Raw genomic sequence first — 24,324 nt, forward strand, 5'->3', positions numbered from 1 at the left:
GTGTTCAGTTGGTGTTGGGGGGGCAGGAGCTGTGCGATGTACTAGCGAGTAATGAAAGATTACTAGAGGTTAAGGAAGCAGATTTCTACCTCATGAACTTGGCAGCTCTCCTGCAGGTCTACGCACTTGGTATTGATCTTGCTGTAAGATGAATAGATATGGATTTTTTTTAAAAAAAAAAATTCTTTTGGGGGGACCTCTAAATATGCCTGACATTCATGAGAATTTTGCTTAAGGGTTGGTATTAATCTATATTAATCAAGATAATACATTACATATCTATGTTTTCGGTCTCAGTGCAGCTTCTTTTCAGATTAGGTTATTATTGAAGAAATGTTTTTAAACAGTTCTTTTAGTGCTTTTAACTTCTGAATGTACATGCATATCTGCATTAGAGTAACAAAGTGAAAATGGGAAGATACAGCTTTAACACATCTGGAGTTATTGCCTAAATCTGCAGATTCCACTGATCACAAATGTATTAAACTTCCTGACGAATATTTTCTACATTTAGAAAAAAAACCTTCTTTTTTTTATGAAGTCTGTATACAAATAGTTAAGGAATACAGACGCTTCCCTCATTTTTTGTTAATTTGCTAGTACTTGATTCACATCATGCCTTCTGGCTAACCTTAGTATTGCCCTCTTTCAATTTGCATGAGTACGTGTAAAGTTAAGCTTGTAATACTGAGAGATTAGAAAACCTCATTTCTTTATCAAAAGATCTAATACGCTCTAATATTTTTATGCTGGCAATAGACATTGTACTATCCAATTGTTTTTTGGCATGTGCACCTACCCTTACGACACTGCTAAAAAGCAAGGAAAGATTGTAGGAAAAAATTATCATTAGGATATGGATGGAATAAAAAGGTTTAGGGATCAGTGACGCACGTCCAGCCAGGCTCCCTGATTGAATCAGGTCCTGCAGAACACTTGTTTGGGAGGAAGAGGAGTTAAGTTGCAGTCTCAGGGCTGTGTTTTTGACATGTATGTGAGGTGAAATGCTGGGCTTTTTGCTCTAGGTCAATGCCAGGATTTCAAAGGCACTGAGCATCCCCGCTGCGGGCTGTCGAGCAGTGGGCACCTCCTCTCTTCCCCAAGCAGGCCCCTCGCCCACATCCACGCCCTGCTCAGGCAGCGCTCGTTCCCTGTAGCCCTTGCACAGGCAAGGGGGCTGATGCAGCCCCTGCAATTTTGTGTTTTGTAAAGCAGCAAGGAAGCAGGAAGGGGTTTGTTTCCATTGACAGTGGTGGGGTACAGCCTTGGGGCCACCCTTTTGGCCAAGCCAGGTGCCAACGGACCCTTGTGCTGGCTGTTGGGCTCTCAGCAGCCATGAGGGGAGCCCCCTCATGGGGTGAGGTTGAGGGGTACCCCCTCCACACTCACCCCCCCGGGGCTGTGACATGGCCACCTCTCCCTTCTCCTGACCCAAATGGGACAGCAGGTGCAGGGCACAGCCCTGCTTGGCACTCCCTGGCTTGTATCAGGAATAGTGCAGCCAGCAGGACCGGGGAGGTGATCGTCCCCCTGTACTCTGGTGAGGTCGCACCTCGAGTACTGTGTTCAGCTTTGGGCCTCTCACTACAAGAAGGACATCGAGGCCCTGGAGCATGTCCAGAGAAGGGCTACGAAGCTGGTGAAGGGCCTGGGACACAAGTCCTGTGAGGAGCAACTGAGGGCACTGGGGGTGTTCAGCCTGGAGAAGAGGAGGCTCAGGGGAGACCGTATTGCTCTCTGCAACTGCGTAAGATGAAGCTGTGAGGAGCTGGAGGTCAGCCTCTTCTCGCAGGTAACCAGTGATAGGACTAGAGGGAATGGCCTCGAGTTACGCCGGGGAGGTTCAGGTTGGAAATGAGGAGACATTTCTTCTCAGAAAGAGCAGTCTGGTGTTGGGACGGGTTGCCCAAGGAGGTGGAGGCGTCACCGTCCCTGGGGGTGTTCAAGGTTGGACATGGTTCAGTGGGTGATGGTGGTCGTTGGACCAGGTGATCTTGGAGGGCTTTTCCAACCCTAATGATTCCACGATTCCTGGTGTCCCTGAGGGGGCAGCACCCACCATTGGGTTGAAGGAGGACTGCGGGGGGCTGAGGGGGAGTGGAGGTGACTGAGGGGAGCTGAGGAGGGCTGAGGGGGCTGAAGGGCACTGAGGGTGCCATCCCGCCCTCCCTCAGCAGCTCTGATGCTGCTCCCCTCGAAGCAGGAAGCCGGAAACCATCTCAAGAAGCCGCATTAGCGAAAAAAAGGGGAGCGAGGCGGCTCCCCTCGCCCTCGGGGAGGGGGGGTCGACATCACCCCTCCTCCCCTCGCGTTTCCCCTTTCCCGCCTCAGCGGGCGGCGCGCGAGCCCCCGACGCGCAGCAGCGGCAGGAGCAGCAGCAGGAGCAGCAGGAGCAGCACCAGCAGCAGCGCAGGCGCAGTGGCAGCGGCGGAGTTGTGAATGGCGCGGCTGTGCCCGGCCGGAGTTGGCGGGGCGGGGAGGAAGTCGGAGGGGAGGGGGCGGGGGCGGGCGGTGGCTGTGCGCGCGCGGCGGGGGGAGGAGGAGGAGGAGGAGGAGGAGGAGAAGAAGAAGAAGGGAGGGGGGGCGCCGGCTGGGGGCTAACAAAGGGCGAGGCGTAGCGCTGGGGCTGGGACAGGGAAGAGGAGGAGGGACGGAGGGAGGAGGAGGAGGAGGAGGAGGAGGAGGAGGAAGGGCAGCCGGCGGCCCCACCACCATGCCGCGGGTCGTCCCCGACCAGCGGAGCAAGTTCGAGAACGAGGAGTTCTTCAGGAAGCTGAGCCGCGAGTGCGAGGTGAGGCAGAGGAGGGAGGGAAGGAGGGAGGAAGGCTGCGGGGGAGGCTGGCCTCACCGAGGGGAAACTTTCCTCATGGGGACCGGGGGTGGTAGCGCAGTCTGTGCGCCGCGCTGCCCCTTATCTTACCGCCGGTTCCCCCCCCCTGATTGAGCGCCCTGTGCCCCGCAGATTAAATACACCGGCTTCAGGGACCGGCCCCACGAGGAGAGGCAGGCCCGCTTCCAAAACGCCTGCCGGGACGGCCGTTCCGAGATCGTAAGTGGAGCTGGGGGGTCCCGGGGGGCGTTTGGGGGGTCCCCGAGGTGCTGTGGGGGGTCCCCGGGGTGGGTTTGGGGTCCCCTCGGGGCGCTGTGGGGGTCCCCGGGGCTCCCCCCGGGCTGGGACCGCGGCGGTGCCTCCCCGAAAAGTTTCGGGAGAGCTCCGAGGAGGAGGAGGAGAGGAGGAAGGCGCCGAAGCAATTTAGCCCAGAGGCTCCTTGCTGGGTGTGGCGGGCGGGGATGGGGCTCTGCTTGCTCCTCGGCCGGCCCTTTGCCCGAAAGTTGTGCTTTGGTTGTTCCCCCCCCCCCCCCCCCCCCCCCCCCCCTTTTTCCTCTAAATAACAAACGCTGCGGCGCGGGCTTCACAGCAGAGCGAGGATTCCCCTCAGGGGATGCAAACGAGGAGCCCGTGGAGCCTTCACTTTCAGATTTTAATTCTTATTCTCTGAGGAAACACTAATTTTCGGAGCTGAAATCGTCCAAAGGCACTAGCTAAAAGTCTCCAAATGAGCTGCGTGGTGTCCGCGAGCTCAAGCAAACACTCTCAAAATTAGGCTTTGAAAGTGGCAACTTGAGCCCTGTTTTCTCTCATTCATTAGGGTTAGTACGGGCTCTGCTGAATTAAAGCGTGAGACGAAGTGCGGCTCGCAGCAGTTGAGAAGTGACTGGCTATTTCCTGGTTTGCTTTCTGCTATATGTTCCTTCTGTAAGATCGGCATGGTGTAGCGGTTCTGTGAGGCTGTTAACTCTTAACTGCTCTCAAAATGCAGAAGTAACCTCTATTTTTGTTTAAAAGATAGCAAGAAAAGAAGGTAAAAGTTCCCTTCCCGCAGAAGTAACCCCTACTTTCACCTAGTTTGGTTTTATGGCGATTCTGTCATTTCCCTCAGCATGGGTCGTAGTGTCGTTTGGGTTGGACAAGACCTCAGAGATCACCTAGGTATTACTAGTCAGCTCACAATGAAATCCTTTATGCACAACCGTACCGAAATATAATTGAATACTAATTACCACAGACGATCCTGTTTATTTGCATTTCTGTGTAAAAGGATATCCTTACCTTGTACTAAGTAACTTTATTTTACCTAGATCTTACCTATCTGTGGGGTCAGAACCTGTAATACTATTTTATGAGAGGCCTCCTGTTGTCAGTCTCCCTTATTTTAGTGCGTTTTTACATTCATTTTTCATTGTTTGCTCCCTTTAAAAAGTCACCAGGGAAACAATGGGTAGGTAAGGAAAACAAAAGTCTGCAAGCATTTGAAGTTCCTGAACAGGTGAAAGTGCAGCATATACTTGATTCCTTCCCTTAGAAAACAAACAAACAAAGGACGTTTAGCTTATAACTAGCTTTCTAATGCCACATACACAGTTATTTCTATAAATGGGAAATCGCTGTAGGTTCACCTTTGTACTTCTAAGCCTGCTGTCTTTCCCTGCCAGAACTTCATCCCTTGGAAGCCACCAGCAATGTCTGTTCTACATATTTTTTCATCTACTTAATTATAAAACAGCCTGTACATTTCTTGATCTGAAACATCTGGTTTTGTTCTGTGAACAGGGCACAAGCAGTCGGGTTTATTTGGAAACGTAGTGTGTGTAATGACTGATGTTAAAAAGAGCTAGCAATTGTACTTTTTTTTTCTGTTCTTGAATGTTTTTCCAGACATCAAGGATTTATTCTTTTATCTCCAAAGGGAGCCTTTGTAAATGACCTTACATATTTTTAAGCAGACAAAAAAAAAAAGGCAGAGAACAGCTTAAGGATTTAACGTAGAACTGGCAATAGGTTGCTGGTTACTTCGATTAAATAGCTCTTGATTGAGCAAGGAAAATAATGACCAGTATTAATGGAAAAAGTAACTGTGGAATACTAAGATTGCTGTCTTGCTGGTGTTAAATGGCTTTGGTAACTTGAAAATAGCTTTGTATTTGCAATTTGTTTTCAGAGGCTTCCTAACTGCGCTTGGTTGGAAGGCACTTGCTTGTGTTTATGTTGTCTAGATGTAGGTCAGATCACCCTGGTGCTACATGATAAGCTTTTTAGCATTTCAGACAGAGCTTTAAAAGGCTCTGTATAGCAAACTACAATTTCACTAATTTCAAGTTTATTATCAAAGTAGTAATGTGATGATGATAATTGCTATTTTATTCCTTACCTTAAGGAAAATTCTGGGTCCAGGGTAGCTCTCTGTGGTTACTATTCTTCAGTTTTTAAGTATTGACCAATGACTTTCACACATGGTATTTTAATCGGGTGGTTTTATCTTTACAAAGGGAGAAAGCAGGCTTCAGAGATCAAGAGAGTAAGTTTTCCATGCAGCTTTTAAAGAGCTGGTGGTCTAAATGTTGCCTGTATGACTCCAAGAGGATGTGGGAATTTGTCTACTTTCATTTTCTTTTCTCTTTTTTTTTTTTGCTAATATTATTCCCATGCTTTTTCACGGTCCTCCAGCACAAGCTTAGATGCAGGGGGTGGGAAGGATCGAGTGCTTCTCTGCCTTGCTCAGTTTCCCAGAAAGCGAGGGAAGTTCTGGCCCGGTATCCTCCGGACCCACGGGTGCTGGAGCAGTCCAGAGGGCTGCAGAGGTTGCACTCCTGGGCACCTGGCATGAATTGAGGAGTGCAAGAGATGTATTTGCTAAAGATGCTGGGAGATGGGAGGGTAGTTTGTATGTAGATAGAGTAGTAACTTAGAGTAGTGAAGGGGATAAGAGAAGCAAGCTGGATGCTAATGATCTGCAGCCCCTGGCAGTTTTGGTGCTTTTTGTGCAAGTGTATCCCTGATGAAGCTTCTGTTACCTTGATTGAAATGTCTCAGGGTATCATACTGCAAAGAAATGTTAATGCACCAGTATGGTATCCCTTCAGTACGAGCAGGACGGATTCTTCATTTTTAATGATGTCAAGAATAGGTTTAGCCGGCAATTAACAAAAATAAAAATAAAAAAAAATAGCCTGGGATGAAACTTGATTGCGGTGCATTGGTCTCCCTTGGTGGGGGGGAAGAAAGTCGAGACAAAGCACTTCTACTTTCAAAATGGGAGGTATTAATCCTGTGACAGTGTTGCAGTACATGACCGGAACTATCTTAAATAACATGTAGAGCTATTGTGTCATAGGCAGCAGCACAGTTATATTTATATGACAGAGCTGCTCTATTCTGTTTTGCTTGAAAGGAATCTGCTTGTCGGGAAAATCCAACTATTCGGGTAGTATCTGTGTAGCTTTTAAGAAAAAAATATATTCTGGATTAATGACCATTTAAATCTAAGTGATCATGGTAATCAATACAGTGTGATTTGATTGCAACAAAACATGTTTGACCCTGGGATTTTGAGCAGAGTTGTGTTCTGGCAGTGTGTTCTGGTATTCACATGCTTGCAGGGCACAGTGTAGTGTATCAGAGAAGGGAAACACTGTGAATCAGATTGGGGAAAAAAATAGATTTTTGCTTCCACATCTAGAAGTTGGCATGCTGTTCGCTGCTTGGAGCTGGTAAGATGTACAAATAAATACAGAGTTCTTAAAGAAAACTGAATCTTATTTTCATTTGAAGCCATAGGAAATATTTACTTGAGAGCAGTGCATGCTTTTTCCAATACGGTTGAGTTAGTCCCTCTAATGACTTTACAAAGGGCTGCAGCTGAGAGGAATTCCTGAATTCCTATTCCAATGTGTTCTCCCTGATGCACCACCCTGGATCTCACCACTTTCTTAATGTGACAGCAGGACTTTGTCCTGGGAAGTTTAACAGAGCTGTATTGAGGCTTGCCTGCAGACAATGCAATAGGAATATCTGCTTTTCAGGTCAGATAACCATTCGTCGAGGTGCAAGTGTATTCTGAGAATAAACGACTCCTTTCCTTGCAAAAAAAAGTTGTCCCTGGTAACAGGTCTCTGGAGTTCATTTTCCTCTAGAACGACTTCTTTTTAGGGATATGCAAGCTCTTTAAAAAGCATAGGCAATTTTTAATGTTTTAGATACTAAATTGTTGTAGGGTATCCAGACAGAACCGAAATGACAGATTCTAATGTCAGCAAAACTGATTTGAAAGAAGTATTGATTCCATGTTGTATTTTATATCCGAAGCAGCCAATGGCAAATGTTGTCAAAATGGAATCAGATGTTTGTAACTTAATACTTAAGAAAAATGATGAGTGCATGTTTTTGACTTTAAGTATTCTCTATGCTGCCTGGCTTAAGACATAAACTGATGTAAAAATAAATGACTGCCTGCATAATTTATGTAATGTCTTGCTCCCTGATCCTGTTTGTATTGATTTTTCTAAAAGGCTTTTGTGGCCACAGGAACCAATCTGTCTCTCCAGTTTTTTCCGGCCAGCTGGCAGGGGGAGCAGCGACAGACACCGACCCGGGAGTATGTCGACTTTGAAAGAGAAGGAGGCAAGGTAAGAAGGAAATTGCTGCCACTGAAAGAAATGTTTATGCTGTGTTTGTGGTCTGATTAGTATGGGCTGTGTGTATGATGCGAAATTACTAATAATTCCCATCTTGGTGCATGTAGGTAGTCTGTGAGTGCAACTGCAAGCCAGTACAATACTGGTATAAATATTAACATTGTTTTAAAGCATGTTAATATTTTTGGAGGGAAACACGTGGTTGGTCCTGGCGGCTTTTCATTATTTTGAAGAACAGAACTTTCTTCGGTCATGCTACGTTAAAATTTTGGGAGCAGCTTAAATTGTTAATGGTGTACTTCTAGAATGGTACAGAAATCAGACGTTGGCCGCCCAGTTGTGGTGGGTTAACGAACATCTGCTTTCTGACCTCATTACTTCAGTGGGTCTTAGGTTGCCAGTTGACACAGCAAGCAGTCAACGTGGTGTCGAGTGGAATGAGTCTTTTTTTTTTCCCCCCTCACTTTCACCATAAGTGGTAATACAGAATAAGCATTGCTTTCAAAATTGATTTGTGACGTTTTATTTCTTTCTGAGGTGGTTGTCCCGTGGACTGACACTGAAAGCAGGAGTTCCTTAATGACAGTGATATTACTGTGAAGCTGTATTAGAATTAAAGCCAGAAACCTTGCTTAGTCTGGTCAGTTAAAATGAAGTTACTGAAATCGCTTATAATTGGTTTTGTCTTACAGGAAAAACATACCTTTAGAAATGTAGGTGCTGTCTCTTACCTATACTGCTCTAGATGCCTTGGAACTGATCCAAAGATCACTGAAGTCAATAGGAGACTTTCTGCTGACCTCAGTAGGTTTGGACCAGCACTTAAGCACTCGGCCTTTTAGGTTCAGGCTAATTTCTCTATAGCTCTTTGACTTTAAAGATTTTAATAGACTATTAAGTTCTGGCTTCTGCCTAAAAGTTTTTGCCCAATCTTGTAATGAGTAGCGGCTAACATTACCAGATCTAACGGGCTGGAGGAAATATTTGAAGCTTGTTCAGGGTTAACGGTATTTTGCATCTTTTAACTGCTGCTAGGTAGGAAGATAAATATTTCCTATAGTGGGGAAAACCTGGTTGGAAGAAAAAAAAATTCCTGAGGGCAGATATGGTATTTGGAATTCAACTTAATGAGTTTTTTTGGAAAAAAATTGTTTTCCGTTCAGTCCTGTGAGGCTTCCAGAAGTTTGACAAACTGGGGGAGAAGGAGTGAAGTTGGCTATGCTGGGCACCGACTGCTTTGCTAAGGAAGCTGAACTGAATCTGGCTCTTACTGAAAAATATTGATTCTGGCTCACAATTGAATGAGGAATTTTTCTTGTAATGTGTAAGAAGACTGAGGTCTTTCTTCTTGCCAGTTCAAAAATAATTTTATTTACTCCTATATATTTTTAACTTTATTTTCTCTGAATGAATTCTTAAAGTACTGAACTATTTCATCCATTTCCTTGTGCTGTCTTAATCAGGTAAGAACTGGGCAGATAAGCTGCATATTAGAATAGAGCAGGAGTCTCGTTCATGTGTGCCACTCCCTGTTTTATGTCTGTTTACAGTAAATTCTAGAGTGCTTTGCTAAATTGTTCAGAGTCTTTCATCCAAGAAGAGGCTGGAGGTGGACACACTAATAAATGGGATTAGCGTTACGCTCCAGGACAAGCAAATCACAAATTTGCCATTGTAATCAGGCTTTACTATTGTAAATCACGTGTGAACGCAGGCTCTGCACAAAATTAAACTCGCCTGAAAGTAAGCCACTCCCATAACTTCAGAAGAGGAGCAAGCAGAACGGGAGAGAGCTGCTTACGTTATCAACAGAAACAGTTAAGTGTTTTATCAGTTGAATGGTCTGAGATTTTTTTGTTCTCTGTAGATTTCTGTAGCTTGGCTTTATTAAGAATTTCTTTCATAGGCTTCGGCAGTCTCTTAACGCCATGTGATTTCTGTAGCTCTGTGCAACATTGTTTTATGAGCTTTGATTCTTGAGGCAGTGCATAATATGTGTTTGTTCATCACTGGACTTAAGCCAGCAAGGCATGTTTTTAATTATATGAATAAAAAAGGCTATGGGGGGAGCTGTCAGTTAATTATTTTTTTAGGCATTAGTTTGAGATCTAGAATGCAGATAAACTTACCAGCACTAGAATATTTTTATTCTGGAATTCTACTTCACTGTTTGGCCAAGCAAGTGATGGCCCAAAATAGTTTATCCAGAGTTTGAGCGTGTCACTGTTGTGCCCAAGCAGCTTTGTACATATTGACGAATTTACCAGCGTGGCATCTGCTGGGATTGCTTTCTTAGATGACTGAATTTTAGAAAGAGAAACACCCTTGTGAATCCACGTGAAAAGTCAGGACTCTGTAAATATTTCCTTTGTAGGCTTGAGGTTTTTCAGCCTGATATTTTTTAACACGGGGATTTTTCCTATGCTTTATTTGACTTTTAATGTTTCCGGTGTTCATGATGGTTGGGTAGGCCACTACTGGATACCCAGTCTTCATTAATTCAAAAATAGAACAGCAAAGTGTTCACTTAAGTTTAAAATGAGTAGAAATATTGAGCTGAATCTTTTAATATCGTGTGTTCTCTTTGTTTATTAGCAAAAGTAATTGTGTATTTTAGCGTGGTTTTTCTTCAGGTTTGTCATAGCAAAAGAGTACAGACCAGTAAAAATTGCTCCCTAGATTCCTGGACTGTAGGAATTGTAGGATGCTATTTCGTTACAGCCTTGTGTGGGGTGGGGAGTGTCAAATTGAGAGCGTGTCCTCTGTCTGGATACCCGAATTGTACTGAGGTTTCCTGGTCCTGTGTATCGTCAGGTAGCATCCATTTCTTTCTTTTTTTTTCCTTTAAGAACACACAAAAAAATGTTTCTAAGAAATGCAGAGGCAGGTGGTGTAGTAGCATCATCTGTTGGCTGAAATCTCATTGTCCCCTTGTTTTGTTAAGAACTGTGAGATTAATTTTTTTCATCATTCATTTTGCATTCGTTTTACAGTAAGATAAAATACCCCTGTTTTTTCTTTCATTTTTCCACGTCTTATATGTAGCTCTGGCCTTTCTTGCCTCAAAGTGCATTAGTTCTCAGATGTTCTTTTATTGTTTAAATATCGGTTACCGCGCCGATGAAGTGTGTGAAGTTGTTCTACTTCCCCTCCCCTTTCTAATACTCTTCTCCATCTCATTTCTAATGCAGCTGAACTTCCTGTCTGCTGCTCAGCAGCAGCTGCTCATAAACCAGAATCTTCAGCACAGGCTTATTTTAGTGCCATACACGACGAACTCCACGATTCCGGAGCACAGCGCGTCAGACAGGCTTGAAGTCGATTTGGGGTACCTGGTACACCACATGCGAGATGTAGTTGGGCTTTCTACTCCCTAGGCTGTTAACTCTGTTCCAGCCATAAGTAAAGAATACTGGACTTCAGTTTTCTTCCTGACGGTGCTGAGTTTCTCCTCATGTGCTATTTTTCTGTCCTAAGTAGGAAATTTACGTAGCTTGAAGTTGATTTTAATTGCTTGGATGAATCATAAAACCTGGGATTTCTGTCACACTGCAGACACCACAGCAGTTACAGAAATATAATGAGTAAGAGAAGTGGTGTATTTGAGTAAAAACTAAATTTAAATGGCAGTCAACAGTGCTCGTTTTGCACTTGCTCCCTTCTTTCACTAGAATTAGTTATGTGGCTTGATAAATAGCACTTGTCCCCACAGTAACTTTTTCTTCTGACGTCAGCAATAAACTTTGGCAGATGATTGGGATGACATATTGACTGCTCTGTTTCTTGAGCAAATGCAATTTCTAGTCAAACATAGGATCGTGGTGTACCCAGCAGGATTTGCTTGGAAGATGAAAGCTTAATTTATGAGAAATGCCTGAATACCTCTGCTAACCTGCATTGAATCAGAGGTTTCTTTGGTCCACACCTCTATTTGAAGAATTTCGCTGAAATACTAATTCATTCAAACCAAGTTGGAGTAGCAACTTTTTTGTACGCTTCTGAACAAATAAGGGAAACTATCTTACGGTTTCAGCTCTCAGTTTTTACCCCACTGTAGTGCTAAAGAGCTGTGTTCCTTAAGTTGCTGTATTTTCAGCCCACTAGTAGCTGTGACTTTTGCATTTTTGCCATCTAAAATGTTCTCACCACTGGGGTAGTTGCTGTATGTGCTCCCTGGAAAAAAGGGGCTTTAACTTTTTTTTTTCTGAAATGTTGATGCACTAGATGCTAGGAAATGAGGGGAAAAAGCTTGTGCTAGAGCCATCATACTAATTGAAGTTCAAGTTGTAGTGTGCCACCGTCTCAGCCATGAGATAAGTCATCAAGACTTTGTCATTTTGCCTGTCTGTAGTAATTTAATGCTCCTTTGAATTATTGCACAGGTGTCTGTCTCAGGCACTGGCCAGTCCTCTAGTTCTGAAGAGCTGGGTGTCACCTAACCAAAGTTCAGGGAGCCATTTCTACGTGGGGGCATGTAAGGCGTGACAGGTAAAAACGTAGCGAATGCCAGCATTTAAGCAGTACTGTGCACATTCGTGTGGCTCCTCTCTTAGTATGTGAGGCCATCTGGTGAGGATGGTCAGCTTCCCAGGAACTGTCCTGCAGGACTGCAGAGCAGCCTTGCTGCTTCACAGGTGAAAGCTCAGGAGCTGAGGATCCTCGCATGGCTTTGTACAGTCCCTGACTGATCTTCAGGCTAGCCCCTAATGCCTTAGTGGGTTAGGATAGCAATATTTTAGGCTCAAATATCAAGCCCGTTCAGCTACTGATCTCTCCCTTTGTTTTAGTAGAATAATGCAGGATTACTCCTCTGGCTTATTTTCAATTTAGCACAGGAACACTGAGCAGGGGACATCTGAGTGGAGCCCTGACGAAGCCCCCATCACTGATACTCACTTATGGCTCTCAGGCTTCTTCTGTAGGCGTTGAACAAGAAAGTCAGTGTGTGTTTGTTCTGACAGCAGGTACATGGGGTTGGTCTGGTAACCAGTTCATGTTCAGCCTGACAAAACAGCTTGCTTGTTTATTGGAGTTGTGTGTCAGGGGTCCTGTAAAGCCTTAGTAGGTAAGAATCCACTTTCCTACACGGTCCCCTTGATCAATTTTCTACAGGATTGTGTGTATGATCTGCGTAAATATTTCTAGTAGATGCTTTTGTTTTTAGATTTTATAATGGTGTGTTTAAGATCTTTTTTATTTTAGCAGAGACTGCTCAGGTTCCTCTCTTTCTCCCTCCCCAGATATGTCAGTTTGTTTGTGTGTCTATAGCCTTTTTCTTTAGCAGAGAGTGAAACATCCTTGTTTTATCTAGATACGTTGAGGTGGTGTTCTTTATGACCTGCTGTTGCATAGAGCAGAGCTACCAAATTGAGGCTCTTGTTGAAGCTGAGTAGTCACAACATCCATATTTGTTCTTTATTTTCCTTCAAAACTGGGAGATGGCTCTATCTGCATCCAGTTCATACTGTTAACAGTTAGGAGCTTGTTTTTTTGGGGAAGAGGAATCTTTAGAGCTCCTAGCTTGTTAGGTACATATTGTCCTGTGCTGGCAGGCAGCCACGGGCTGAGGTTTAGACAGTTGTTCCTGAAGACTGATTTATCCTAGGGTGCTCTCCTCCATTAGAGCATGAGTCACAGCAGGCATCTCTCATGTGACAAGTATCCACAGCCTTTTCCCCTTAATCCTTTCTCTCCCCCTGTCCTCCAAATACTTCTGTCACCGTATGCAGCCTTGTTCATCCATTCTGGTACATGACACGCTTGTGCCATTTTGAAGCAGTGCTTATGAACCACACTTAAAACATGTTTGTGCCATTTGTGGTGCCTGCCTATCAGCTCTCTCTGTAGGTCCCAAGTCCTTAAGATCTGCCATCAGTAAACCTTTTTTTGATTAGCTTTTATTACATGGCGTAGAAGCAGTTATTCAGTCATACTTTATATATAAACCTCAAGCTTTTTCCAGAGGTCTAAATGCATCCATTAGAGTTGTATAGACAAGACATCAAAATTACTCATACCATCCTCCTAGAGCTTCCCAGAAGAGAAACAAAACCAGGGCAAGTTAGTGAGCTAAACTTTGCTTTTGGGAACCGGTGGTGATACATAAGGACAGATGAGTGTAGCGTGGATGAAAGCAGTACTTAAGATCCCTGCAGCATAGACATTGGAAGAAATCCAGACATTTGGATTGTTGAATCCTCTTGTTTGCATATCAGTCTCCACTTACTAAACAAAGCTGTTAACATTATGCTTCTCTGCTCTTCTTTTAAATGAATGAGAAAAAGACGAGCATCGCTGTTGAAGATGTCTGTTTCTTTGTGAAAAATCACTTAATACCTCAGTCTCAAAGAAATACTCAATAAGATGATTAAACACTAGCTACAAGAAACTCTCATTTTTTGCAAAGTTACTGAAGTGTTTCTTCAAGCTTTATTGTCCTAAGCACAAGTAACAAAATGAGCTAATTAGCTTGCTTAATTGCATATTTGACGTTTAGCAAGTTGGCCTGGTGAAATATGTACTGTGACAATAATATAGATAAAATAAGGACTTTTTCTCATGCAAGGTTGTTGTTCCAAGCACATGTGAGTATTAATAAGCAGGTCATATTCTGGGGAACAGTTGATCCGCAGATGTTTTATCCATATATTTTCTGTGTCACGTTAATATATAGGCTTGTACATAAAATCGAAATTATAGCTATTTGAGGAGTCTGTGCAGAAATTCTGCATTCTTTTTGTATTTAAGATACTGAGCTTAAACTGTTGCAGGCCACAGCTCTACCTTGTGGGACTCCTTGCAGCTTGTTTTATCTGTTCATCTGGTATAAATGCGGAGCACAAAATCTACGGAAAGTGTCATGAAAAGTTCTTAAATCTGTCATAATTTTTCAAGTAAGGGTTGTGAAACATGAATTTTCTATTGAAATAGAGTGACTGAGGACAAAATGGTGTCTGTCACAGATTTCAAATAATTAAAGGTCTGAAATCTAGGGAAGAAAGCAGCTATGGGAGAGTAAGTGGGAGCCTTCATGTCACAGCATCATAGAATCATGATGTCCTCATGAAATTTTCTTGATAGTGACCGAGGAGCAGTGAATATTGACGAAACAGATCCGAGGTGATGAGAAGAAATTTTAGCTTCCTTCCAGCCAGTGTATTCCTTTAAAAAATGGAAGTGGGGGGGGAAGGAAAGCCCACATTCTTTGGTAGAGGCAATATTGGGCTTTTTTTGTTTTCTTTTTGGAAAACTAATATAAGCCTAGAGAATGCTTAAGAATGGGAAAGCTCAAGCAGGAAAGCGTCTAGACAAAATAAAACAACTATGGTAGTGTATTTTTTCTCATGCTGCTAAAGAGCGTTTGGGGATTTCTTCATAAAGCCTGAATGCTTCTCTGGTTGTCGTTATTTTTTTTGGATGTTGAGGGCAACTATTTCCCCTTGGGTATGGGAGCAGTGGGCAGTCATCTTGTATCCGGATGCTCCCAACAAGGGGAATCAGAGCACGGTACCCTGCGATGCGACTGTAAAACCTGGTAGCCTGGTGGGTTTCCATCAAGGAGAACTTGGGTGTTTAGTTACAGCAGACGAGAAAGCTGATATTTCTAATCACTTCAAGGGGCTTGCAACAAACCTTGTGGAACACACAGGATGGCACTTTCTTGACAGAGCATTCAGAGAAGCAGTATGATTTTTTTTAACTCTGTTCTGGTATCTGGAACTTGAGGCTCAGGCTTTTGAGGAAGTACAACTCATGTCAGCTATGATTTTTTTTTTGAACTTAAAGAAAAAGAATCAGTAGGTGGCCTATAGGGAGCAAAAATAAATAGTGCATAAGGGTTTGAATCAGTTCACCTCTCCCATGGACTGTTGGTTCTGTCCTTTCTTGGTCTTGTGCTGGGAGAATTGAAGTTGTGTTTTGACTTACCAAAGGTACGGTTACATTATTCACCATCTTTAACTGAATTTTATAGATTTTGTAAGGATTTTGCTGTTTGGAGAACTTGCTATTGAGAATATATCTGCAAGTGTTACTTTGCTAAAGGAAATTCCAAGCCATTGCTAACGATGATTCTCTGCAGAAGCTGATCATTTTCTACAGAATAACTTTGACACTATAAAATTTTATTGGGTGATGGGAGCTAAGTAGTTATGTTATGCAAAAACCAAAAATGACTAGCTTGCGTTATTTTAAGGCTCGATGCTGTACTACTTGTTGAATAAATGTTCATGCATTAGTCCTTGACTGCGCTTCTTGCTGTATATGCCTAATTTCTGTGAAAGAACCTGATTCAGTTATGTTTGTGGTTAGGAAAGTACAGCAAAATGAGTCAAACTTCAAGGATTTCTAACTTTTTTCTAATATTTGTAACATCTTTTTCTTTATTCTTTTTTTCTTCACCTACCAGTTTATGTGCCCATCTTTTCTTTTTTTTTGTCTCTTTCCTTCGGAAGTGATGAACATTTCTCAAGCCAATTTTGGGGGTAGATGAAAGGCCAGATAGTGTCATCACTGTTACTGCATTTTGATGCTTGGATTAGTTTCAGGAAAAAAAAAAAAGCCAAGGATTTCAAGTGCTGTGGGTGCTGCAGCTCCTTCAGAGCAGCTTTGAAGGATAAGGACCAAAGGACAGCCTCACTCAACACAAGAAGGTCTTATGTCTTGTCTGTCAAATAGCCTTGCTCTTCTCGCTTTGCATGTTAGCTTTAGCTAGAAAGGATCAGAAGTAGTACCTCTTACTCGTGTTCAAGTTCTTTTTTGTGGGTGTGCCAGTTCTTCTATTGTTTAATTATTTTAAAAAGGGGACATCTGGTCTGTCTTTGTGCTTTTTTTCTTTTCTTTCCCCAGTAAGTTCTGGTTTAATGCAGTTTATTTGTACAGTTTGTGGGACTTTCTCAGTTTTTCCAGACATGTCTCCTGCTTAAGGGGGAGGCTGTCAAAGTGCTCAAGAACAAAATGAATGCAGAAAGGGCAATTTTCCTTTCCCCTCTCTTGCTCAGGTCAGTTCCCAGGCGGTTTTTATTAGTTGCTTGCCCTTATTGTCAAAATCAGGTATTTTTCTGGTTGAGTACACTCTCATTACACATTTCAAATTCTCAGTTTAAAAACACAGGTTTAAGAGACTGTTTATTTGCACACAAGTGGCATGATGTAAATAACGTGTTTTAGATAAACCTCTCTTTCTAACTCCTCTTTGGAATTTCTAGCTATAACTGGCTTTTGTTATACTATTTTCTGAAAGCTTGAAAAGAACTAATTTCCCAACCAATTTTGAAATTTGTGTCCCGAAAATATATTCTGTCAACGTGGCAGAGAACAGTGTGTGTCCCTGTTAGTGAACTGGTTTTGTGAGCAGGAGAGTTTCTCAGTTACGTGTATGCATTCTTGGAGAAACAAAACAGCAGTGGTCTCTTTGCAACGTTTTGCTGCAACAACATTCTTGTTAAATGTTGCCATTAAAAAAAGGGACTTTTTTAATACATGCCCTTTTGGGAGAGGAGATGTAAAATCCAGATGTAATGATGAAAGACCCTGTAAATTTTCACGGGAAAACCCCACCACATATTTGCCTTTCAGATTATCCCTATGTTCTGCTCCTTGCATTTTTGCTGATTCTGAGTTCCAGCTCTGTGGTTGGTTTTGCCTATTCGAAGGCGCACAGAGTCTGAGCATGAAACATTTAATGTTGGGAAGCATGAGGCTTTTTTGTAGCAACACTGCAAAAAAAAGAAGCCACCTGTTTTTTGCTTTGTATTAGGGTGGTTTTTGGGGGGTAGTTTTGGTCAAGTGTAGTGTGTATTTCCTGCTCAGTCCAGCAACTACAATATTTTGGAAAGATGAACCGTGTCTGCAGATACGTTATTAAACAAGTATCATTTCTGTACAATAGCATGTTAGATTTTTCTATGCTAACTTTTAAGCATAAGTACTGACCAGTGATCTTAATCCAGGGAAAAAATGCTGAGGTCTCCACAGATTTTAATCACATTTGTTGTTCTGACATCATTAATGATTCATGCCTGTTTTTAGTTACAACTTGTTATTTAGTTAGCTGAAATAGTAACCTGCATCATTTAATGAAGTGTTGATCTGCTTTGGAAACAGAGTCATGGTTCCGTAGTTTAGCTAATTACACAAAACAAAAAAGATCATTTTTATAGAAGTGACTTGAAGTGACTTGTAAATTCTAGCTCCCCTGTAAAGTGAAAAAATAACTTTCTACTTTTATTTTTTTAACTTAGAGAAACCAAACCAAAAATCGTCGCTGTAGCATTTCAGTGCTATAGAAAGCGTGTTGAGAGAGGCTTTGTCACAGCTCTGACACTGCTCCCAAGATGGTGTTAGCAGGGGTCCGTACCTGAATTTCTTTACCTGAATTTGCTTGTAAAAACAGATGGTGCTGTGCTTGTATCTAGATGGGCATTTCCCAAAACTTGAGTTCTGTTTGTGATGAAACCCAGGTGATTTATGTATGCATACCTTAGAATTGACCCAAGTGCATCCTGCCAGGCAATCAGGCTTTAATCTGAAACTGGAAATTGCAGTGAGCATTTTCTGAGCTGGTTTTGCAGCTCTGAATCTGAGTGCCTGCTTTCCTGAGGGAGTATGCTAAGGGAATGCTGTCACTTGTTGTCCAAACACATCTGCTGTAGCTGCACAGCTAAAATAGGTACTTGGGGTGTTCTTCGGTGGAACTTAATGAGTTTTTTTGAGATACTTTTTTTTCTCGATTGCGAAATGCCTCAAGCTAATATTTCAGGTTGCATCTTGAATCATCTTTGACATTAGCATGTGTAAATTCATAAGTTTCTTTGGGAGGGGGGAATACATTTATGAGTCTAAAATTTGTGCTAAAACAATCCCACAACCAACACCACCAAAAAAAGTTGTATTCTTCTGAATCCTGAATGTAGCATGAACAATATTTCGGTAACTGTCAAACTAAATTGAATGTTGCTCTAAAAGGGGAAATACAGGGGTTTAAGATCTTAGCAACAATTTTAATTGCTTATGTGCAACACAGCCATGCAAATAATAAATGAATTAGCCCTGTGCTCAGCTATTTTTACTTCTTTCTCGTTGCTATTAAAATTCTCGTACAAACTGTTAGCAATCCATAGGATAGTTTGTAGTTCAGCAAATTCTTTTCTTCAAGATAATTTGTTCCTGACAGTCGGCGTATTTGTATTTCTACTGCTTTTTGTTCTTAAACAAAAAAAAAAAGTGTGAAAGGCTGCATTTAGAAATCTATTTTATTTTTTTTTCTGAGCATAACAGTCTAGATTGAGACTCAGCAAGCATAGCGGTTTGAATATTTCTGTTTTGCTTAAGGAACTGACCTTTGTCATAGCTGATGAAATAGGGTTGCTCTATTTCATTTTTGAATGTTAAGAATTTCTGGAAAGAAAGATTCTAAAAACTAATGTCTGGGATGGCTTTCTTGCGTTTTGTCTGTTTGTTATGGTGTGTGTAGCTAACACAGAGGAAAGAGTAAAGTTAAGAAGTTGAAAAGGGCTTTTTGCAGAGAATATTTCATGCCCTACCATAGGCTGATCATTCCCAGTCTTACAAGCCTCTTCCCAGGTTCCTTACCCAGCCAGAAGCTACAAGAGAAATACCTTCATGTGCACGATGAGGATGAGGAAGAGCCGAGTCATCGGAGCAGGCTGCAGGTGGAGAGGTGGTGGTGTGTGAGGTGTCCTGCGCCCACCGCCCTGCGGTCCCTCATCAGCATCTGTGCATGAGCTGCTGAGGGCCTGCGGTGACTTGGGTGCCACCATTGAGGGACCTACGGGCTGTATTCATCGTGAAAGCCACAGCTCGGTCATCCACGTAGGGCTCTTTAGGAAAGAGTCGTGTTTTGTCAGGAAGTATCACTTCCTTTCTGTTTTTACAGAACGGTGTGAAGTCTGAACTCGAACAGAACCTCGGTTTTGTAGGGTGGAAACCGTTTCAAGATGTAGCTTTCCAAGTAACCTGAAAACATTTTCATTTTGTGTTTGAAGGCACGATAATCATACACTTTGAAGTGTGATAGATGTAAGGATTGATATAAATTTGTTGGCTTTTATGAGCTCTTCCAGTTTGTAGTGATGCGTCTGTAGTTCTCAGATTAAAAGCACCAAAAAGTGTTGTTTTCCTGGTGACTTTAAATGGGATTTTTTTTTCCTCCGTTTCCATTCACTGTTTTGGCCCCAGGGCTCTGTCACAGGGGTTCTGTTTCAAAAGGAACCGATGCTGACACTTGCTGTAAACTCTATTCTTGACTTGGTTATTTTTTGTTAGTTTCTTTTAGTTATTGATCGCTCGTGTTTTAAGTCTGAAGCCTTGTATGGAGATGTCAGCTTCTACTGCAACTTTGGATGTTCTCGAGCAATTTAGCTCCTAAATTGGAACTGTTCATTTTCCCTAAATAAATAGCTAAGGATTTTAGTGTATATGTTCTATTGCAAAACTTGAGATAGTGGTTTTTTGCCTTTCATCAGCTGCTGCTTCCCTCCTGCCCTGCTCCCTTTCTGAAGCCCTCTGATCAGGATGCTCACGCGAGAGTCACGGTGTCTGGGGAGGGCAGACTGACTCAACAGCCATGCCAAATTGGTATGGCAAGACCACAGCCTTTTATTTACAAAAACGTCTGTGTATTCCTTTGAGACGTCTGTTAAAGGAAAAAGATGAACGTATGATTTCCTCTTTGACTAGGTAGTCTCCTTTTACTCAGCAGCATCCAGAGGTGGTGGTGTGAGAAGCTGAAACAATGAGGTTAGTCTTAACCCATTTAACACCTTTCGTACTCAGAGTAAATGTTTACAGCTGTTTCTTTTTTAGTGGTCAGTGTTTCATATGTGAAGTCACTGGGGAGGCTGCTGTTTAAATATTTCAAAGCCGGGTATGATTCAGGGGAAGGATCGGGACTGGAGCATACGTACGTGGCTCGTGTGAGCGGTTATGAATGGGCAGCCGTGTGACGAGGCAGAGGGTGAGTCAGGACCCAGTGGCTTCTGAAAGAATGCCTTTTGCTCCAGCCTGCTGGGAAAATGAAAACAGAAGGGAGGGAACGGCACCACTTGGCTGGGGACTGGTGTTTCCTGGGGGGGGGGGGGGGTGAAGTCCGTCCCGGCAGTGGTACGGCTGTTGCAGTGTGCTGATTCATTAGTCAGTGGGTGGTGAGAACCGAGTGCTGTCTGGGGGAGGAAATGGCTGGGGTGCTTTAGGGAGAAGGAACATTTTCTGTAACTGCAGGATGTATGGATGGAGTGTTCAGATAGTGTATCTGCATCGCATCAGTTAAATACCCGGGTGTTGTGAGATAAGGATTTACTAGAGGACAAAAATAGGATGTGAAACTGAGGTTTTACGTCTTGTGCTCAACTCAACTGTTCTCAATGACGAGAAAAAAAGCTGTTTGCCTGCTTCACTTTATTCAAATCAAGTTTGGCTTTTACAGTATGAACGAGTGGTGTTACTTGAGCCAAGCCCCTGCTTTTTTTTTTTCTTGGAACAGCAAAGTTAACTCTCAGTTGCAGTTGGAGGAGAAGGTTACTAATTCAAATTCAGGTGAAGAAAAATAACGTAGAACATTTCAAAGAGCACGAAATGGAAGGTGAGATGCTGCATGTTGAAAGTGTGGCGCAGAGGTCTGCTGGTGAGTTGAAAAAGCACAAGCACAGCTCAGCTACGTTGAGCCTAGCGGATTTGTGCAGCATCTTCCCAAGATCGTGTGGGTTTGTGGTGTTGCTCGTCCTCGAGCCAGGTAATCTGCCCTGAGATAAGCATGTCTATTCCTCCTGGCTTTTTGGGCAGCAAACAGTGTTTGAACGCTGAGAGCCAACCTGTTTCCAACATCAAAGTAACACGTCTGCTTTTCTTTTTTTTAAAAAGTAAAATCTAATGCCATGGTGGTTTATAGTGGGAGTTGTAAGTGGAAAATGTAGCTTGAAGTGAAATGAAATTTTTGTGTAACAGCCACCTGAACAAAAATTCAGCTGCTTTAAGCTACTAAAAAGTGCGGATTTCAATATGTGACAATTTACCTAGGTCTCCAAATCTAGCATTCTGAGTCTTACAAGCCTGGCTTCGAAATGCTCTTATTGAAAGTACCAGATGGGTCGGGAATGGTTTATAAGATTACATAAATGCAGTTAATCTGGGGTTAGTAACAAAGCCTTGAAAGAGTTATTCTAGCAAAGTCATCCTTTTATCTGGTTTTAATCCAAGTTTTATAGTTCAGTAATATTAAGGGGGGAATCAGGGTCTTTATAGGAATCAGGTGGCTTTTTTCCTTTGCCATCTTGCTGTGGTTGTCATCAGGCAATTTTCAGAACCGAGCTCTGAAAGTTCTTAAAAGATAACTTTGTGCTGGATTTTGAAGTGTGCTAACATCACACGATCGTAGACAAGGGCAGTAATTTATTAATGTTCTGTTAAGTTTGGAAATGGAGGGGGAACCATCATGGCTTTATCTGAAACGAAGGAAATGTGTGGTTAAACGGTTTTGGCTTCAGTCTTAGGTGGTTTCCATTCCCCAGAAAGAAGAGAGGGGGGAAAGGAGTCTAAATTCCTTTCTCTACAATAAAGGAAAAAAGCGCCAGTTTGTTTTATTATGTGTTGTAATGAGAGAGTTCATGCGCAGGCACATGCAGCTTTCAGTGTGAATTACACTAAATTTGAATGATTATATGGTAACTTCCAACTCAAATGGCTTGCTGAGAAATTCACCCTGTCAGAAGTGAAAAACATTCATTATCTGGGTTTTGATGCTAGTAGAAGCGAAGACCTGCTGAAACCAGTGGTGTAAAGCTTTAAGGGCTCTGATTGAGGAGCAAGGGCAGGGTACCTTATGCTTTATCTCGAAAGGTCAGGCTGCTTGCCTGTGGCTGGCGAACTGCTTTATCAGCTGCTGCTCGGTGTGCCTCGAGCAGATAGCAGGCATCAGGAATCACATCCCTTCTGTCAGCTCCTTCCCCTTGTGCCCCCTTGACTTCTGAAAACTTCCAGCAGTGCTTGGGCTTCAGGTGGTGCTCAAGGTACTGGCTTCGAGGCACTGAGCCCTCATAGCTGTGCCCGAGCTACCTCTGCTTGCACTGAGTTACCCAAAGCTTGCATGGACTGCACAGGCAGCTGCAGGGTAATTGGACAACGCTGTTGAAACATGGCAGGCAGTAACAGCCTGATATTCCTAGTCAAAAAAACAAGACAACAAACAAAAAAAAAAAGTCCCTTCTGGGCAACTTGCAGAGCTAAATGTTGTCATTTCTGGGAATTTTGATGTAATTTTTTGATTTCCCTGGTTTCTGCTGCTTTGGGCCAAAAGTTTGGGGAAGGTAAGTGAAAGGTAAACCCTAAACAGAGATCAGCAATTTTTTTTGTAAAAACAAGCAGTGTTAGAGTGCAGGTTGTCAGGTCTGTAAAGACCTGTAGCTGGGTTTATGGTGCTTTTTTCTTGCTGAATTGTTCTGCGTTCTTAGAAGAGGATGGCTCTCGATTTTAGTGGCCCCTCTATCTTTGTCTTCCATTTCTAAACCAATTAAACGCATCACTTAAATGACGTGCGTACCATCATTGTATTTCTTGCGGGATGAATGAGCCAAGACTGTGCTGAAAGGGAGCGATGTTGTATCTAGCATGTATGAAATGATTAATCTTGAAAGGAGGGCTGCAGGAGGTGGTTTCCTGGCAGTCCACGTCTTACTCATGCTGGTTCTGCCTCCCCAGCTCCCAGGGCCTCGGCTGGCAGGTCCTTGTGCTGCCCTGCAGCAGGGATAGGTGGGACAGCTGGACTGAGAGCACAGGGACAGAAAAACAATGCATATCCTTTGTGGAGAGCCTGTAGGAGGAGCTGATACAAAGATGATGTGCTTGAAGTCACCTTTGTTTCTTTGTTATTGTGCTGCTACTGCACATCGTACTAATTAAAACATCCAGAGCATTCCATACTGAAGTGTGGCGAGTGGTAAAAAATTAAGCTCAGTGAACAAATGTGCATTTTATTTGGTGAATAATGTCGCTTGTTTGCCATTTGGATTCGAGTTATTTGTCTGTTGCTTTTCTTCTTCCTTTCATGTCGTTAAGTGCTTAATTTTACCTGGACAGCCTCTGCAGGAGGAAGGCAGGCTTCCCGTCCTGCTGCACCTCCTGCATCTCCTGGCCTGCCCTTTTTCTGCTCGAGTGCCCTTAGCTGCTGAGCGTGGAGCTGAGCGGGCAGGCACAGCCGGGGTGCTTTGAAGTGCACCGTAGCACTAAACATCAATTACAGTCTGCTGATGAGGGTTTGCCAGAGGATGAATTCAGAGCGATTAGAGGAGACACTGTGTGAAATTTCCCCTGGTGAGCGGGGCTGCTCCTGAAGACTGGCATTTTGAATGTCTCGGCAGCCTTACGTCTGGAACGGGTGCTGGCCTGCGCGTAGGGTTTGCCTCCCTGGCAATTCAGCATAGACAAACTTCTGTTCTGCAAGTGGTTTGGCTTGCCAAGTAGGGTGAAATAACTACTAGAGGATGATTTTTTTTTCTTCATGACTTGGGTAATTTTGCTGCGTGAGGTTTTTTTTTTAAGACAGGTCTCATTAACTGTAGGGTGTCAGACTTGTTTAGTGCTGTGTTTGCTTTTTGTTCAGTTTCTTTGTGGAGATTAATCTTGGCCTTTAGAAGGGGGAAATGCTTCTGTTTTAAATCACTTATCTAGCTGTAGGGCCTTAAGCTCGTGCGTAACTCCTTGCTGCAATTCCTTGCTGCTGTTCGAGGCACAGATTGATGCAGGAGATGGGTTTTGATCATCTGGTGTTGCTTCTTTTGAAAAGACTTTCACAAATACTAAAAAAGACAAGGGACGACTTTATTTTCAGCATTGTGTGTA

The 24,324-nt window shown here is 43.0% G+C and overlaps 1 protein-coding gene across 5 annotated transcripts in view; it reads left to right on the plus strand.

Moving 5' to 3' along the window:
• Positions 1-2,522: 2,522 nt before the first annotated feature.
• Positions 2,523-24,324, plus strand: part of CBFB (core-binding factor subunit beta) — a 42,564-nt gene continuing 20,762 nt past the window's right edge. The window contains exons 1-3 of one of the 5 annotated variants that reach the window (XM_040570941.1): positions 2,523-2,791; positions 2,963-3,049; positions 7,348-7,464. In XM_040570941.1, the coding sequence (XP_040426875.1) occupies positions 2,714-2,791; positions 2,963-3,049; positions 7,348-7,464 (282 nt within the window). In that variant the 5' untranslated portion in view covers positions 2,523-2,713. The remainder of the gene's footprint in view (positions 2,792-2,962; positions 3,050-7,347; positions 7,465-24,324) is intronic. The other 4 variants (XM_040570940.1, XM_040570942.1, XM_040570943.1 and 1 more) reach the window with 4 other exon arrangements.

The sequence above is a fragment of the Cygnus olor genome, chromosome 12 (genome assembly GCF_009769625.2).
Source record: "Cygnus olor isolate bCygOlo1 chromosome 12, bCygOlo1.pri.v2, whole genome shotgun sequence".
Taxonomy (NCBI): domain Eukaryota; kingdom Metazoa; phylum Chordata; class Aves; order Anseriformes; family Anatidae; genus Cygnus; species Cygnus olor.